The sequence below is a fragment of the Dipodomys spectabilis genome, unplaced genomic scaffold, assembly GCF_019054845.1.
Source record: "Dipodomys spectabilis isolate Male_0828 unplaced genomic scaffold, ASM1905484v1 ptg000098l, whole genome shotgun sequence".
Taxonomy (NCBI): domain Eukaryota; kingdom Metazoa; phylum Chordata; class Mammalia; order Rodentia; family Heteromyidae; genus Dipodomys; species Dipodomys spectabilis.
The window spans coordinates 19,098,561-19,118,123 of NW_024870775.1; the positions used below are offsets into that span (position 1 = coordinate 19,098,561).

General features: G+C 37.5%; 1 protein-coding gene across 1 annotated transcript in view; it reads left to right on the forward strand.

The window, feature by feature from the left end:
- Uhrf2 (ubiquitin like with PHD and ring finger domains 2) overlaps positions 1-19,563 on the forward strand; it is an 80,433-nt gene that overhangs the window by 53,648 nt on the left and 7,222 nt on the right. Inside the window, exons 5-12 of the mRNA XM_042686605.1 lie at positions 3,841-3,950; positions 4,988-5,174; positions 8,200-8,323; positions 8,540-8,647; positions 10,295-10,399; positions 13,768-13,874; positions 17,363-17,525; positions 18,329-18,469. Coding sequence (XP_042542539.1) covers positions 3,841-3,950; positions 4,988-5,174; positions 8,200-8,323; positions 8,540-8,647; positions 10,295-10,399; positions 13,768-13,874; positions 17,363-17,525; positions 18,329-18,469 — 1,045 coding nt within the window. The remainder of the gene's footprint in view (positions 1-3,840; positions 3,951-4,987; positions 5,175-8,199; positions 8,324-8,539; positions 8,648-10,294; positions 10,400-13,767; positions 13,875-17,362; positions 17,526-18,328; positions 18,470-19,563) is intronic.

The window sequence follows — 19,563 nt, forward strand, 5'->3', positions numbered from 1 at the left end:
GACAGTGCGGAGGCCTAGAGTTCAAGCCCCATAACTGACAAAAAGCAAGAATACAGACAACAACTGACGGTGTGGAGGAAAGAAACCCTAATACACAGCTAGTGGAAATATAAACTCATTCAATCACTGTGGAAAGCAGTTTGGAGATTCCTCAAAAAACTAAACATAGACTTGATTTAACAGTATTACTCTCAGCCATTTATCCTAATGATGTGAGGTAAGGATACAGTAAAGCCATTAAGATAACGACGTTCATTACACATTATTTGTCATAGCCAAGATTAGGAATCAGCCCTCCCCTCAGTGAATGAATGAATCAAGAAAATGTGGTATATATACAAAATGGAATTTTACTCATCTATTGGCAAGAAAGATACTGTTCCACTTACAAGGAAATGGAAAGACTTGGAAAAAAATAATGTTAAGTGAAGTAAGTCAAGCCCAGAGCTAGAACCAATTTATAAATGTATAAGTAAACAAGTTGAATGCAAGTGCGCACAAATGTATTAACTAAAGTTTGGTATTTGCAGAGGAGGGCTCAAATGATGTCATTCCTTAGAAAAACTCACCATCCGAAAAAATGAATACCAGGGAACTGGTATTGAAAAGTGGAGGGGGAAGGTCAAGAGAAGACAAAGGAAGAGAGGAAAAGAGAGGGGAGAATGCAATCATAATATTCAATACATATCATGAAACTAAGAAAATTGAGAGGAAAGGTTAGCAGGGATGGAAGAGAATGAGACTGACATTGATTGTATTTATAAACTGATTTGTTGAATAACTCCTTTGTACAACTATTTAAAGATAATAAAAATGTAATTTAAAAAAAACTTAGTGATGTGATGTCCCCTACAAATGCAGAATAGATGGCTGGGTTAAGACCTGTGTGGTAATTTCAGTAGTTGTGTAAGGAGACGTTAGATGCAAGGATGTCCCCCAAACTCTAAGATAAAAGATTAAAAAAAATAAGTTAAGCAAGCTAGTTTGAAAATAACAGCTATGATGGTTGTCTTTGAAGATGATCCCTAGTTATACTTGATTTCTGATATTCATCTTTTCATAATTTCCTCATTTACTGAAGTGACACTCTGACCAACAGAAGGTAGCAAAAGTGAGCCAGACGCTGGTGGCTCATGCCTATAATCCTAGCAACACTGGAAGCTGAGATCTGAAGATAGAAGTTCAGAGCCAGCCCAGGCAGCAACGTCCATGAGACTCTTATCTCCAATAAACCACCAGAAAACCAGAAGTGGCACTGTGGCCCAAGTGGTAGAGCACTAGCCTTGAGCTAAAGAGCTCAGGGACAGCACCCAGGCCCAGAGTTCAAGCCCCATGACTGACCAAAAAAAAAAAAAAGGTAGCAAAAGGGATAGTTCACACTTTGAAGTTATCCACAAAGGATGACAGCTCTGTTTGTTGTTGTTGTTGTTGTTTTTTGATTTTGCCAGTCCTGGGGCTTTAACTCTGGGCCTACGCACTGTCTCTGGGCTCCTTTTACTCTGCCATTTGAGCCACAACACTTCCTGTGTTTGCTGTGATTAATTGAAGATAAGAGTCTCACAAAGTTTACTGTCTGGGCTCTCTTGGAACCATGATGCTCAGATCTCAGCCTTCTGAGTAGCTAGGATTACAGAAGTGAGCCACCAACGCCCAACTGGCAGCTCTGTTTTAAGCATTTCCTTGGATCACTTCCAGAAGAAGCTAAACTACATGACATGAAGACATTTAGCAATCTGCTCATACTTCTCCAGTAAAGCTGCAGAGAAGTTTTCAATAAAAACTTTATTTACAAAAACAATGGGCCAAGGTTGTTTTTGCCAATTTCTGGGCACCACAAATGGCTAAACAGTTTAAATTATACTTTGGGAATACAAGTATCAAAATCAAGATAGAGAAGCGTAGACAAATGGTTAGAGTACTGCAACAGAAGACAAGAACAAGAGTTATGAAAATGTTTAGATAATAGATTTTTTGTTATTGTTGTTGGTCGTGGGGCTTGAACTCTGGGCCTGGGCTCTGTCCCTGAGTTCCTCAGCTCAAGGCAAGTACTCTGCCACTTGACCCACAGCACTGTTTCTGGTTTTCTGGTGGTTTATTGGAGATAAGAGTCTCAGACTTTCCTAGCCAGGCTGGCTTTGAACTGCAATCCTCAGATCGCAGCCTCCTGAGTAGCTGGTATTATAGGCGTGAGCCACTGGTGCCCAGCTTTAGACTACAGACTTTAAAAATACAGGTATTACTATACCATATGATTAGAGAGGTACACAGGTGATGACACTAAAGAAAATTAAATATAACTTGGGAGGTTATAAGGAAGATGTTACTGGGCTGGGAAGATGGCTCAGTGGTAGAGTGCTTGCCTTGCATGCCTGAGGCCCTGGGTTTGATTCCTCAGCACCACATAAGCAAAAAGAAAAAAGCCGGAAGTGGCGCTGTGGCTCAAGGGGTAGAGTGCTAGCCTTGAGCTGAAGAGCTGAGGGACAGCTCCCAGGCCCAGAGTTCAAGCCCTACGACCAGACCCAAAAAAAAAAAAAAAAGATGTTACTGGAACTTTATATTGTTTCATGTAAGGAAGTTGTCACGTGTAGGACTTTTGAAGTAGCTGAAATTTCTATCTTCTGTCATGACTGGTGATTAAAGGATGTACATCTTGACATTGGTTAAGCTATCATTTATGTACAATTGTGCATTCATTATATTCATTGTCAAAAGGTATAAAAGGATGAGAGAATGGAAAAGAAGTCTCCAAGCAGATGAATGCTAACCAAAAGTAGTAGACTTTATATATTATTAGAAGTAAAAGGAAACATTTCAGAAGATGATTTAGAACTAGACATTTGTGGCTCATAGGAGGCTGTAATTTGGAAGATCCAGATTTGAAAACAGCAACAGGCAGAAAACTCTGCATTGACTACTATCTATAAATAAGCAAAATGCTGGACTGGAGGTGTAACTCAAGTGGAAAAGTTCCAGCCATTAGTGGGAAAGCTGAGTAGAGAGCATAAGGCCCTGAGGTCAAGCTCTGGTACCAGGACTGAAAATAATAATTTAGGATTCTTGGATTTGTGTGTACCTTATATATGAAACTATATATCAAAAAGGGAAATATACAAAGTGGACAACTGTAGAAACATATGTAAATAAGGTTAAATCAAACAGGCAAATATGACTTCCTATTTTAAAACTTTTTCTTTTTGTAATACTGTGGTTTGAACTCAGAGCTATGCCTCAGCCTTGCTTTTGCTCTTATCTTTTGGATAGGGTCTTGTGGTTTTGCCTGGGGTTGGTCACAGTTATGTTCCTTCATTTACATGTCAAGCTTTGCTGGGTTGACAGGTATGCATTGCCAAACTTACATGCTGAGAGGTAAATCTCTAACTTTTTATCTAAGCTGATCTCAAACCACAATCCTACCAATCTTTGCTCCTGAGTACCTAGAGTTAGAGACATACACCACCACTGAAAGACTTTTTAGAAAGCATTTTTTTTCTGTTTTTATTGGAAATACATTTAAACTTTATGCTAATCGACAAGGTATCATAGTATTTAAGCTAAATTTACATGATAATTACTTCTTTACCAGGTAATCCAAGTATTGAAGTTGTGAATTTTTTTCATTTATGATTTTCCTAAAGTTATATATACCTCGAATATTAACAAATCACTATTAAACTTTTTCCACTGGTAGGAAACAATAGTTGAGAGTAATTGGAATGGAGGTAATATCAAATTTGTAAGTGGGCAAGCAGTGAGTTTTCCAACCTGGCTTCTAATTGTTATTATTTGCAGTTTGGTTTAGGTATTTTGGGGAAAGTTAACTTTTCTTTCTCTTTTAAACAGGGGTTCTGAAGGAACATTAAATGACTGCAGAGTATTATTTATAGAAGAAATCTTCAAAATCGAGAAGCCTGGAGCTCATCCTATTTCATTTGCAGATGGAAAGTTTTTAAGTATGAAATCTTCTTTTTAGCTTAGCCTGCATGTGTTGTACATGATGGAAATTTGTTTTTTATTGACCCGTGAATAGCTTGGAAACTGATAAAACTGTAGACCACACTAATTTATTTTCAAGATAACATTAGTAAGAAGGGATACTTTCCAGTACATTTTTCTGAGTATGTTAAATGGCCTTTTCAAATGTTTATCAACTGGCACTTTGTGCCAGTTATTCTGTATCCCTAGCAATACTAAACATTCGTTTGTTTCTTCCCAGTCTAGCAGATTAAAGGCCCAGGATGTTAACTTTAAATCTACTAAGGTCTTGCTCATATTTTGCAAACTTCCATGGTTCATTGAGCCATTGATAACCCAGTCTTTTTTTTTTTTTTTTAGTCAATCATGGAGCTTGAGCTCAGGGCCTGGGCCCTGTCTCTGAGCTCTTTTGCTCAAGGCTAGTGCTCTAACACTTTGAGCCACAGCTCTACTTCTTCCAGTTCTTGAATGGCTAATTGGAGATAAGAGTCTCAAGGGGACTGCTCAGGCTTGCTTCAAACTGTGATCCTAGATCTCAGCCTCCAGAGTAACTAAGATTACAGGCATGAGCCACTGGCACCTGGCTTACTCAGTAATTTTTTGGCATCCATAGGCTAAAAGAAATACCAAATTGTTCCATTTAAAGTAACTGTTTAACAAATTATATTTCCCTTGAAATTTTAGGATATCCTATGGTGTCCCAGTGAGTTTTCTACCCTGCCCTTGGGTATGTTGGTGCACATTTGGGGAACTCTGTGAGTCAATATATATGTAACTTTTAAGGCAATAATGTATATTATTCTCATTCCATTTATCACTGGCATCTGCCTAGGCACTACCCCAGAAATTCTGGTTTAGTAAGTCTAGCATGAGCCTCAGGTCTTTATTCTTAAGGCCCCTCACACCTATTTCTCTTGATTCCTCTCTTTTAGTCTAAAAAAATGAAAAGAAAAACTATCTGCTATTTCTAAGGAGTTTTCTAAAGTAAGAGTTACTGTAATTTTGTTCTTCATAGGGAAAAATGACCCTGAATGTGACCTGTGTGGTGGAGACCCAGATAAAAAATGCCATACGTGCTCTTGTCATAAATGCGGTGAGAAACGGGAGCCCAACATGCAGCTTCTGTGTGATGAATGTAATATGGCCTATCATATTTACTGCCTGAATCCACCTTTGGAGAAAATACCAGAAGAAGAATACTGGTATGATTGCTATGATTTTATGGTTCTTAACTTTGTAAAAAAAAAAAAAAATTGAGGGCTGGGAAGGTGGCTAAGTGGTAGAGCGCTTGCCTTGCATGCATGAGGCCCTGGGTTCGATTCCTCAGCATCACATAAGAAAAAAGCCGGAAGTGGCACTGTGGCTCAAGTGGTAGCATGCTAGCCTTGAGCTGAAGAACTGAGGGACAGCGCCTAGGCCCAGAGTTCAGGCCCCACCACCCAAACCAAAAAAAAAAAACACAAAAAAATTGAGTATGAAATGGATATTTGAACTACTTAAAGTAGATTTGTAAAGATATGTAATATATATTAAACAAAGTGCTTAAAATGTTACAGCCAATAGATACTTGGGATTGATATATTTATTCAGTTATTATAATGAATTCTTTTTTTTTTTTTGTCAGTCGTGGGGCTTGAACTCTGGGCCTGAGCGCTGTCCCTCAGCTCTTCAGCTCAAGGCAAGCGCTCTACCACTTGAGCTACAGCGCCACTTCTGGTTTTCTGGTGGTTTATTGGAGATAGGAGTCTCATGGTCTTTCCTGCCCGGGCTGGCTTTGAACCGCGATCCTCAGATCTCAGCCTCCTGAGTAGCTAGGATTACAGGCGTGAGCCACCAGTGCCCGGCTATTATAATGAATTCTAAGCTGGGTTCTGGCTCCATTGTGGGTGTGGGTATGGGTATGGGTGTAAGGTATAGGGTAGTACTAGAACTTGAACTTAGCCCTTGCTCACTCATGTTCTTGCTTAGCTTTTTTCACTCAAAGGTGGCACTTTACCACTTGAGCCATAGCTCAACTTCTGGCTTTTTACTGGTAACGAGTTCTTGGATTTGTGTGCACTTGCTGGATTCAAACCTCGATCCTCAGATCTCAGACTACTGAGTAGCTAGGACTCCTGTTCTAAGACATGGACACCAGGCTTAGATCCATTTTAACCACCTTCCCCCCAGTTCCTTCTCCAATCCAGTATTTATGCTTTCAAAAGCATAAATCTGAATATTACTCATTTGCTTTAAAGGCTAATTTGTGAAGGACCCTGCATATTATTATTTAATTGTCTTTCTTTGGCCTATTAGATGTTTGCTGCATTACAACAGAGGCTATAGGAGTGAAAGTAAAAAAAGGATATCGCTTCTTAATGTTACCTCTTACTACTTATGGGGTCACAGTCTGAATTTTGCCATTACTACATAACTGTTTTTCTTTGAATTCTCATATTTTTCTTTCCCATTGTTTCAGTGAGGTTTATATTTGTGCTTCTTTAAAAGGCATTTAGGAGAAGTGATTTTTAACTTATTATAGTGTCTTCTTAGACATATGTAGGCTTTTAAAGTGCCAAAACAAAATACCTGATGGTTCCTTGGGATTGACCAGTGGACATAGATAGATACCTTCTTTGTTCAAAAGCCCATGTGGAATAGATTGTGAAATGGAAAATTTTGGCAAATTTAATTTTAAGTAGGAATGGCCATTAGATTTTTGTTAGCATATTCACACTTGTCAGCTTCTCAGTGACACATAAGAAGTCCTATCTCATTCTGTAGACATAGGCACAGTAGCCTAATCTAAACCATAAGCCCAACTACTGGGGATGTAAAGATTGAGAGGATAATGGTTTGAGGCCAGCAGAGTAAAAAATCAATCATTAAGCCAGGCCTGTTGGTGTACATGTGTGAGTCTAGCCATGTAGAAGTCTAGAGCAGAAGATCAACATCTCAGGCAGGCCCCAGGGAAAAACTTGAGACAAAAAAAGGTCTGGGAGTGTAGTTCAAGTAGTAGAGTACCTCTTCACTCTTAGCAAGCATGAGGTTCTATGTTCAAATCCCAATAGAGCATCCTTCTTCTGCTAGCCCCTTCCTTGCCCCCCCTAAAAAAGATTAAGACAATTCATAAGACAAACAAGTAGAAGGGATTAAAATTAGCTAGGTGAATATGAAAAAACATCTTCGATATCCTGTGCACTTGTTATAATAGACTATGTATAGTTTTCACTCTAATGAAGTTAGATGTGGAGATGTGCCTATTGCACAGTTTAATATTGGATCTAGAAGCATTGATTCTTTCTCCTTTTAATAACAAGAATTTCAAGCGAATTTCTGTTCTTAGGGTTAGTGAGTTTGTGGTGTCATTTGAATTTCATATTTTTGAAGTCTCTAACAGTGACATTTTTTTTTTTTTGGGTCCGGTCGTGAAGCCTGAACTCTGGGCCTGGGCACTGTCCCTCAGCTCTTCAGCTCAAGGTTAGCGCTCTACCACTTGAGCCACAGTGCCACTTGCGGTTTTTTTCTTTTTTGCTTATGTGGTGCTGAGGAATCAAACCCAGGGCCTCATGCATGCAAGGCAAGCACTCTACCACTGAGCCACCTTCCCAGCCTCAGTGACATTTTTTTTTTTTTTTTTGGGGTCCGGTCGTGGGGCCTGAACTCTGGGCCTGGGTGCTGTCCCTCAGCTCTTCAGCTCAAGGCTAGCGCTCTACCACTTGAGCCACAGCACCACTTCCAGCTTTTGTGCTTATGTGGTGCTGAGGAATTGAACCCAGGGCCTCAGGCATGCAAGGCAAGCGCTGTACCACTGAGCCACTTTCCCAGCCTCAGTGACAATTTTTTTTTTTTTTGGTCCAGTCGTGGGGCCTGAACTCTGGGCCTGGGCGCTGTCCCTCACTCTTCAGCTCAAGGCTAGTGCTCTACCACTTGAGCCACAGCCCCACTTCTGGCTTTTTTTTTTTTTTTTTTGCTTATGTGGTGCTGAGGAATCGAACCCAGGGCCTCAGGCATGCAAGGCAAGCACTCTACCACTGAGCCACCTTCCCAGCCCTCAGTGACAATTTTTTATAGCTAACTAATCATATAAATGTTTTGAAAAGGTTAATACTTTAATGCTAGCTGAAGTGCTATAATATATCCCAATCTTAGAATTTGACCTAATCTAAAAAGATTGCTGTGTTGTTACTATTATTGATTGGACTCGATATATTGTCAAAATTTTATGTTCTTTTTCTTTACTTAAAGGTATTGTCCTTCCTGTAAAACTGATTCCAGTGAGGTTGTAAAGGCTGGAGAAAAACTCAAGATGAGTAAAAAAAAAGCAAAGATGCCATCATCCAGTACTGAAAGCCGGAGAGACTGGGGCAGGGTAAAAAACGAATCTTCCTTAGTAGCAATTTATAGTATAGTGTGTTTCAATACCATGGTAATTAAAGAGATTAAACAATACAATAATTAATAGTTAATATCAGTGATACATGAATAGCCAAGTTTCTATTTTTGTTGGATTTATGGAAATAGATGTGAATAAATTATTAAGATTTAACATAATGGTTTCTCAGGCACCTTGTTTTATGACTTACAGGGAATGGCTTGTGTTGGTCGTACAAAAGAATGTACTATTGTCCCTTCTAATCATTATGGACCTATTCCTGGTATTCCTGTTGGATCAACTTGGAGATTTAGAGTTCAGGTATGCTTTTATGTGTTTATATTTTTTATTTTATTTTATTTTTGTTATTTTTTTTTTTTGTTCAGTAAAATGCTTGAAAATAAATAATTCTTATTAGTTTATATATTTACTATATCATGCTACTTTTTGATCACTTAATTTGGAGTGTACTCCTACTTTTTTTTTTTTTTTGGCCGGTCATGGGGCCTGAACTCTGGGCCTGGGTGCTGTCCCTCAGATCTTCAGCTCAAGGCTAGCCCTCTACCACTTGAGCCACAGCGCCACTTCCGGCTTTTTTCTTTTTGCTTATGTGGTGCTGAGGAATGGAACCCAGGGCCTCAAGCATGCAAGGCAAGCACTCTACCACTGAGCCACCTTCCCAGCCCCTTTATTTTATTTTTGAGGTGAAGTTTTACTCTGGATTCCAGGCCCAAACCTTTTCAGGTTCAGTTAGTCTTACTGGTTTCTTGTTCTTTTTTCAAGTGTCTTACATTCCCAAGAATACTTTGTAAGTTTGAATTTCAGCTTCTTTTAATCCAAGAACAAATGGATGACACATTGATGAGTTATAATATTTTTCCTAGGGAGTTGAAAGAACACAAAGAAAGGGCACGTGTTTCAATGAGGTAGAATTCAAAATGAGAAAAAGCAGTAGACCACTGAAGTGGAATAGCATAACTGTACTAGAAATGAGTGGTTTTGACTGAAATATAGGGGATGAATGAAAAAGAAGCTACTAATGAATCTGGGCAAGAAGAGAGGAACCAGGGTGAGAGAGGGTAATTTATAATGCTTAATTTTGGTTTGTTATTATGATACCACGTAATGTGTTTTAAGCTGTTAGAAATCAAACATTGAATAATTCTGTTTATGCTAGATAGAATGGGTTTAAAGGAGCAAAACTGGATGCCGTCAGTGCAAAAGCACTCATTATTGTAAGCATTCATGTCTCAAACCAAGACTGAGCAATAAAAGTAGAAAAAGATAGGGTTAGCTGGGCACCGGTGGATCACATCTGTAATCCTAACTTCTCAGGAGGCTGAGATCTGAGGACTGCAGTTCACAGCCATCCCAGGTAGGGAAGTAATGAGATTCTTACCTTCAGTAAAACCAGAAGGGGCGCTGTGGTTCCAGTGGTAAAGCCCTCGTCTTGAGCTGAAGAGCTCAGGGAGAACACCCAGGCCCAGAGTTCAAGCCCCACAACTGACCCAAAAAAAAGAAAAAGAAAAGAAAAAGATGGTTTTGAGTTTTAAGAGACAAAATCACAGTAGTCCTGGGATAAATGGCTTTGAGTAATAATGTAGAAGAATGAAGTTAAAAGGATTGCTGCATGTTTGACTTGACAAACTGGTTAGGAAACATCTACTATCTGAAATATGATAAACAGGAAAGGAGAAGAGGTATTGTCTGCTGATAGTTCTCCTTGACCTGGAAGTTAGGGTTATATAAAGTAATGATTACTTAGTCATTATTTTAAGCTCAGAATTCTAGGCTTGTCAGCTCTGTACCTTTAGGGTTTGTTTGGGGAAAACAAAGAAGAGCAGAAGGTAGAACTCTGAGTGAGATACAGCATTTGGATTTTTAGGGTCCAATAACAGTGAAAGCATTTGTTAAATGTAATTCAGTGGTTAAAAAAGTACTGTGAGAGTCGTTTTACTTACTTTATAGGTGAGCGAAGCAGGTGTTCATAGGCCTCATGTTGGTGGAATTCATGGTCGCAGCAATGATGGGGCTTATTCTCTTGTCTTGGCTGGAGGATTTGCAGATGAAGTAGTAAGTGATCGTATGACCTTGGGGTTTTTTTTTGTTTGTTTGATTGTTTTTGGTCAGTCATGGGGCTTGAAATCTGGGCTTGGGCACCATCACTCAGTTCTTCAAGCTTAAGGCAATGCCCTACCACTTGACCCACAGTGCCATTTCCCGTTTTCTGATGGTTTATTGGAGATAAGAGTCTCATGGACTTTCCTGCTTGGGCTGGCTTTGAACCAGGAGCCTTAAATCTCAACCTCCTGAGTAGCTAGGATTACTGGCTTGTGCCACCAGTGCCTAGCATGACCTTGTTCTTTAGAACCTGTCTTGTTCTATAAAATACAAATGCTTTGTCTAGGATACATGAAATTCTTTGTCTAGGATACATTAAATTCTATGCTTTCTTGGTAACATAGACTTTATGTTGGAGTAATTGGTTCTATAGAAATTACAAGAGAAATCACTTTAATACCTAATCCTTACATATAGTGATTTATATGTATTCAGGAACTATTAAAAAGGAAAATATTCTTTAAGGTGCTTTTTTTTTTTTTTTACAAATTAGAAGTATTTTAAAACAGCTGCAGCTTCACTTTAATATTAGAAATTAAATACATCTCCTGCATTAGGATGATTGATTGTATAACATTAAGTGAAGAGGCCGAGAAAGATGAGGATGATGCCAGGAATGGAAGCTCCCAGATGGTGTTAGGTATCTGCTTTGGCACCATGGAAGGTAGAATAGGGATTGGGAACGTATGTTCCTCTGGAACAGCACCTTGTCTCCTGTGGTATGTAGTTCTTCTCTTTTTTTTTCTGTGCTGGAAGTAGAGATTGAACTTAGTACCTCACGTTCTTGCTTAGTTACATTTTCTTTATGTGTTCCCTTCTTTGGTAGCAAACTTGTTTAGGATTCTTCTCTAGGTACATTTTAGTGGCTCGTGGACTAGAAGATACAACAAATTAAAACTAATGGTCTGAAATTGTATTGTTTAAGTTCTAATAGGATGGAAAATCATTTTTCTTGTGAAAATGTACACTTTTCTCTGTACATCACCTTTATAATAACAATAAAAATTTTTAAAGAGTATATACTTTTGTTATTATAATTGAAGTACAGATGAATTAGTGATATAGAATTCAATTGTTATTCTTGACACCTGATTATTTTGGTTATATGCTGCTTAAAGAACAATCAGAGGTTTTGTTTTATGCTGTTCTTGGGGCTTGAACTCCAGGCCTTGGCACTGTCCCTGAATTTTTGTGCTCATGGATAATGTTCTGTCACTCTTAGTTTCACCTAATCACCAAAAATCTGGAAGTGAAGCTGTGGCTCAAATTGTCTCATGGACTTTTCCTGTTTAGGCTGGTTTTGAACCATAATCCTCAGATCTCAGTCATTTAAATAGCTAGGATTCTAGGCATAAGCCACCAGCACCTGGCCTTGTTTTGTTTTTTAAATGATGTTTTCTATCTTTTTTAAAACTTTAAGTAGTTGTACAAACCTGTTGCCATTCTGCCCCATCCTTCCCAAGTCCATCCCTTCTCTCAAGAAGGTTTTTTTTTAAGTTTTGCTTTAACTACAGTTTAGATTAGAATGTGCATATTCTATCATAATCCTCACTCTTTGCAGTACTGTCATGATTAAAAGATTGGAAGTTTTAAGTATTAGTATTGTGGAATCAATTCAGATACTACGTATAAGATTGGTTCCGATCAGCTTAAGAAGTTTTCTGGATTGTTGTGCTAAGATGTACTTAGAGTTCCTTTAAATACAATATACACCGAAGATGAAGTTCTTCAATATGTTATGTTTAAAAAAAGAGAGAACTTTCAAAGTTTTGGAGCCAAGAAAAGCACACTTACTTGTTTGATTTGAGTCTGGGTCATACCTTGTCTAGCACAGAACTTATATTTAGCCTAAACTGGCCTTAGACTCCAACTCAGTCCAATTGTATCTGCCTTCCAAGTGTTAGAATTACAGGAATGTACCATCATGGCTGAATTATGTCAACAGCTTTACCCCAAGATTTTAATTAAGCTTAGTTCAGAAGAAAACAAGACATTTGACCTCAGTAGCAAGTAAGAATTTAGTGGACAAAATGGGCACTGGTTGTTCATGCCTGTAACCCTAGCTACTCAAGAGGCTAAGGATTGAGGTTCAAAGATAGCTTGGGCAGGAAAGTCCCTGAGACTCTGATCTCTACTTACACACCTTCAAAAAGCGGAAGTGGTAGAGCATTAGCCTTGAGCAGAAAAGCTCAGAGACAGCATCTAGGCCCTAAGTTCAAGCCCCAGGACCAGCACACAAAGAAAAGGAACTTAGTAGACAAAACATCGTTTTAAGTTCACCCTGAACTAGTTAAAATGATTTGCATTAAAGAAACAGGTAATTCTTTTTTTTTCTTTTTTTTTTGCCAGTCCTGGGGCTTGAACTCAGGACCTGAACACCGTCCTTGAGCTTCTTTTTGTCAAGGCTAGCACTCTACCACTTGAGCCACAGTGCCACTTCTGGCTTTTTCTGTTTATGTGGTGCTAAGGAATCGAATCCAGGGCTTCATGCATGCTAAGCAAGCGCTTTACCACTGAGCCACATTCCCAGCCCCAGTTTGAGCATGTTTATTTTTTCACATTTAGTAGATACTACTACTTTCAATTTTCAAATTCTTATCTAGATTAGTTTTTAATAGTAAACTATTATTTTACCCAAATATATTATGGAAGAACTTAAAGTTGAGTATGAAATGTAGAAAACTTCCTATGCTATTAGAAATCTCATATGAGGCTCTTAGGTAAACTTGATTTATAAAATTTAATACCTCTGGGTGCCAGCCACTCATGCCTCTAATCCTAACTACTTAGGAGGCTGAAATAAGTGAAGCTGTGGATCAGGTGGTAGAGGGCTAGCCTTGAGCAAAAAAGCTCAAGGCCCAGCCCTAAGACCAGTACCAAGAAAAAAAATATTTATTATCAACATCAGAATTTGAGTCTTCAGCAGCAAACTTAGATGTGGTCGAAATGACACTTGAAGATTCAGTTATGAGTGTTTTTGTGAAAACAGTACCTTCTGTAAATAGCCCATAAGCTAGTACTGATAGTGAAATAGAGTATTTCAATAAAACCTCTCTTAATCTGGAGATTTATTTTGTCTACATACCTACCCTGAGTATAACCAAGTTTGGAGATGTTGGAAATTAGAACTAAAGATGTTTTCACCATCAGGTATAATTTTATTTGAATTTTGTGTTATTTTCATAGATACCATGAAAGAACATGACAATTCATAGTATACTAAACAAATGTTCTGACTTTAAAACAAGAATGAAAAAAAATAAAATGAGTGAAATTATACTCATGCTTAGATATTTTCTTGTGAAAATATTCTCCTGTAGGACCGAGGTGATGAATTCACATACACTGGAAGTGGTGGTAAAAATCTTGCTGGTAATAAAAGAATTGGTGCACCATCAGCTGATCAAACATTAACAAATATGAACAGGTACTATTGTAAAGACTGTTTCTTATTTGGATGTTGTATAAAAGTTTGATTACTTAGTAATCAAACTTACAGGTTATAACTTGTGATTAGGCTGCAGGGCAGAATGTTAAATTAAGAAGTAAAGATAAGAAACGAAAATTCCTTTACCTGCTTATATAACTATAAGCATCCTAACTTCTTCATATTGTTCATTTTTAAATGACACAGTGCCTTATTTTACTTAATATGCCCTGTGCATTTGAAAATTTGTTGCTGACTTTGACAGGAGCCTATATATTTGAAGTAAAATTGAGAACAAGGTGGCTTGTTGACTACCCTACTAGTCAAAACAAAAATGATCTGCTAAATAACACAGATTTATCTTTTAAAGTTATAAACTAAACTTCTTTTTAGTGGAAACTCAATAAATGTGAATAGGGCTTATGGTTGGAAGCCACATGGGCATAAGTGAAATAAAGTTAACTTCATGAGAGTTGCACTCAAGTACTTTTTTATATTAAGAAGGTATCTTCTAAATGTTTAAAGGTAACATTGATTTAAAAAGTAATCTTTTTGTACTAAATCCTCTTAGGGCATTACAAAAGAGCTACCTTGTACTGACCTTTATTATAGAAATATTAATGATATCAGCCTGAGCGGAACACAAAATTTAAGAGTGTCAAAACATTTTAAGGCATTTTAATGTCAGTATTGCCATCAGATGATGATTATCACATTATAACTTGTCATCGTAAAATTTCTCTGATTATTTTATTGAAGTTTTTGTGTCTTATTAAGGGTATTTTTTGTATTGAGTAAAAGTGAGTATGTTTCATTTAAAATCAAAATCACTCGGTTTTTAGTCTCCCCTTTATTTCTGATTACCGTGTGAAATAAAGAAGATGCCAGTATGGTTTCAAAACTTTATTGCATACTGAGTTACATAGAATATCTGTTTTTATGTCTTGTATATTATTTCTGACAGTAGGATTATTTTCTGAACCAGCAGAGGAGACAGGTCAGGTTTGCTGGTGGAATCATTCCTGAGATAGTATCCAGTCCCTAGATGTTCTTTCTCTATCAAGAAGGCTGCTCATCTGGCAGAACAATCTTAAAAGGTGTTAGAAAAATTCTGATAGATTTTCTCAATGAAAATATATCTTAATTTTAAAAGGGGCTTTAAGTTGTCAAATCTGAAAATTATATTTTCTTGTTAATAATAGTAGACTATTTTGCTCGAAGGAAACTTCTTTCATAATGACTAACACCTATAATACACATAGTAGATTCATTTAAAATTTTGGGCAATCCAATACTGTTACAGTCTCATTAGATTAATAACTTGACAACCAGTAAAAACATTTGCTTTTTTTTTTTTTTTGTGCAAGTCCCAGGGCTTGAACCCAGGGCCTGGGCACTGTCCCTGAGCTTCTTTGGCTCAAAGCTGGTATTCTACCACTTGAGCTCTAGAACCATTTCCAGCTTTTTCTGTTTATGTGGTACAGAGGAATCAAACCCAAGGCTTCATGCCTGTTAGGCAAATACTCTACCAGTAAGCCACATTCCCAGCCCAAAACATTTGCTTTTAAAAAGGAAGATTCTGAAACATTTGCTTTTAAAAGGAAGATTCTGAAATTTTAACCAAGATCAATCTAAGGTTAGCTTGTATGAAGATGATAACCCACCTTAACGTCCAGTTAGTTACTTTGTATATTAAACTTTAAACATATCTCATGAACATGAAAACTGAGATCAAAAGTCTTTAGCTCTGACCAGTAGAATGCTCTGTCCCAAGCAGTGTATGGTGTATTTTTCTTTGCTTCTTTGCTAATAGGAAGTGATACTATAGTGGAAGAGCTTTGCTGCTGTTGTGCCTCCTTTCATTCTCTGGACTTGTTCACATTCCTGAACAGCCTGTATACTTAGCTGAAAACAGAAATTAGTTGACAAGGCATTAGTGGTAGCAGTAATTATGACTGCAGGTACCTGTGAGCTGTAAAGCCTGTCACTCAGTGACATGAAGTTAATACTTACCCTAGCTCCTTAAGAAGATGAATTGCCTATAGGTAATAACCTACAGGTATTCCATGTAAAATATGCCAATAGTCCTAGAATTGATAGCTGTATTTTCTTCTACTCCTCAGATTTTTAAAGTATTTCCCCTTTGGATAAAGATAACTTAGTAAGCTTACTTCTTTGTTAATAGCTACAAAAGTTATTTTAAAAAAGAAATCTTTCAAAACCTCACTTACTTTAAAAAGATAACTCTGGTTAAGCAATTCCTTTTTAACAGGTTAGTCATAATCTTAAGAGTTATTTTTTATTTGAGCCTACATAAAACTACATCCTAAAATTTTAAATTTTATTATATCTGATTCTACCAGTTAGACACACACACACACACACACACACACACGCACGCACGCACGCACGCACGCATATAAAATCTTGTGTATTCTCAGTGTTTTATCACTTAATTTAGGAAGTACATGTCTTATGAGAAAATACTAATTTTAAACAATATTGTTTTATCTTTTCTTTTCTTTTTGTCAGTCATAGGGCTTGAACTCTGGGCCTGAGCACTGTCCCTCAGGTCTTCAGCCCAAGCACTCTACCACTTGAGCCACAGTGCCACTTTCAGCTTTTTCTGTTTATGTGGTGCTGAGGAATCAAACCCAGGGCCTCATGCAAGCCCTCTACCACTGACCCACCTTCCCAGCCCTAAGCAATGTTTTCAATAAGACTAGGTTCTCCCAAGAAAGGTCTTATAACATCAAATAAATTCACTGATTTATTCCTGTGAGTGAACATACTAAGGAAACTTTTAGTTAACATCAGGTGTTTCCAACTCAGTCTGTGTGTCATTAGTAAACTAGTGATCTCAAGCAACCAGAAATCTTCATTGTTATAAGTTAGTGCAGGCATTTTAGGGCTTCAGTTTTACCTCTTTATGGAGAATTTTTTAAATATTTTTATATTGCAGTTGTTTATAATACCCTTAAACTTGTTAGAATTTTGCTATCTGGAATATGGAAAGTAAACCTAAAGGTCAATTGTACCTTACTGACAAATTTATTTTCCTAGGTTTCTTTCTACATTGTTCCAGAAAGTTACCTTAGTCCCTTATCAAAAATAACAATTAAAACAGTCACTTGCTTTAGTTTTAGTTTTCCAACGTTCTCCTTTCCCTCAACAAACGTTATTTAAAGCAAATTCCATGTATTTCTAGTTGTTTTCTATTATACGTGGCACAGATGTTATTACTTTCAGAAGAACCCTACAGGCTATCTGACAACCAATCCCCTGGCTTAGGGGTGACATCAGAAAACTGATTTGTCTTCTCTGCTGGTGGGGGAAAGCATAATCCTATTGTCTGGAATAATATGGAAAGAATCATAGACTCTTAACCATCAGGTAAGGCATAATTCACCTTTTAACTGACCCAATGACTCGATTATATACTTGGAGAAAGATTACTTGGTATAAAGACTTTGTTTTATTTTTTTTAGGGCATTGGCCCTAAACTGTGATGCTCCATTGGATGATAAAGTTGGAGCAGAGTCTCGGAATTGGAGAGCTGGTAAGCCAGTCAGAGTGATACGCAGTTTTAAAGGGAGGAAGATCAGCAAATATGCTCCTGAAGAAGGCAACAGATATGATGGCATTTATAAGGTGCTCTATCTGGCATGACATCTTGTTAGTCATTCTTCCTGGGCTTTCACAACAGGGTTGCCACAGAGAACTACTGTGGGTGGGCTAAGAGGAAAAATAGGTCATATAACTTGGCATTTCTACTTTTTCTGAAAATATAACAGATGTGTAAATTGAACTGTTAACTGTGATACTTATTCGTAGCTGGAAGCTCTACCATTTGAGACAAGCCTCCAGCCCAATTTTGATAATTTTCAGTTCTTAAGGGCAGAGTTAGAGTTTGAGTCACGATGACTTTTCCTTTTTTTTTTTTTTTTTAGTGCTTTTGGGATAAGCACTTTTATCAGTGAGCTACATTCAATCACAAGTATTTTTTAAAATAAGTATATATTCTCTTATGATTAGTAACTTGACTGTTGTAGGCATTGGTTCTTGTATATCTTTTCAGATTGCTCATAATTTTAATGATTACAATAGATTTTCAGAGCAGTATACATTTGAACATTAAAAATTGATTTGTATCTTTTGTTTAAAAAATAAAGATATCAAATTGCCACTGTATTTATCTACCTAATTCACAAAATAATGTTCTTCAGTATGGTTTTGTTTTTGTTAATAAATTTATAGCAATATATGCTTATATAGGAACTATCTTAATAGGAAATAATCTAGTGAATATTCTTGACTATACTCTTCTTACAGCAAGGCAAATACCTTCTGGTTGCATTTAATTCTGGCAAGTTTACTTAAACCACTAACATGATGACATTACAGATAAAAATAAATTTTAAATCTCAATCCAGTACTGAAATATTATGATATAGGTGGTGAAATACTGGCCAGAGATTTCATCCAGCCATGGTTTCTTGGTTTGGCGCTATCTTTTAAGAAGGGATGATGTTGAACCTGCACCTTGGACCTCAGAAGGAATAGAACGATCAAGGAGATTATGTCTGCGTTTACAGGTTAGATTACATTTGTCTAGGCTACCCATGTTTATAAAAACTCAGTACTATCTATGTGCCTTAACACTGGATATAACTCATAGCCATTGATCATTGGACTCTTAAGAGGTATGAAAGTATGTGGGGGGCAAGGGGATAAAGGGTAACATCCTAGGTATCAAGTCTGCCTAGAACCAAGGGTTATTGCTGGGAAAAACTGGACTTGTCAAAGAAAAGTAAAGGGTTCCCAATTTTATTTGGAAATGACTTGAAGTATAAGGGAAAGGGACCCACAAAATTTAGGTTAGGAGGTCCTAAAAAATACTTTCTATCCTACATGGTATAGAAAAGGGTGTGTTTGAGTAGGGGAAATGGGAGGAGGTGGCTTATAAGAATGCTCTGCTTCCTACCCTTCTCACTTTTCCTCACTCCTTTTCTCTCTTCCCTGCAAAGCTGCTTCCCTACCCTGCCACACTTTGAATGCTTTTGCCTTTTTCCCCCTTTGCCCATGCTCAGCTGTTAACTCATAAAAGACTTTGCTGGTTTTGTGTGCATACTGGATGGTGTGGCTGCCTTCCCCTTCGCTGCTGTATACCCTAGACTTTGTTCCTGACAGTGATTTCAGAGCATGGTTTGAGTTCATCCCCCATCATTCCCCATCATTGTGCTTCCTGTAAAGACTGCCAGCTTTGTCATTTCCCCTGGCTCTGCCCACACTGCATGTGTAGGGGCTGAACTATGGGCAAGTGTCTGACCACGCAGGCAGGTGAGTGTGTGTCTTCTAGTGCAAGTCTGTTTCTGTTTTTGGTTTTGTTTTTTAATTCAAGAAAATGATTGTTTGAGCAAGATCCATCAGCTACTAAAATAATTACTGAAATAATTCTTTTATGATCAAATTTTTTAGAAACTTTGCAAATTCATTTTCAAAAGTATTTTCAGATCCCAGTATTTAAGTTCTAATAAATTAGATTTGAAACTGATAAGAAGCAGCATAAAAGCACATATGCCATGATGAATTAATAACACCACCATTGAGACCAGAAACACATTGCACTTTAAATATGTGTTACCACAAAAGCATGTCCCATACAAAAACAAAAAGGTAGCTAGTAAAA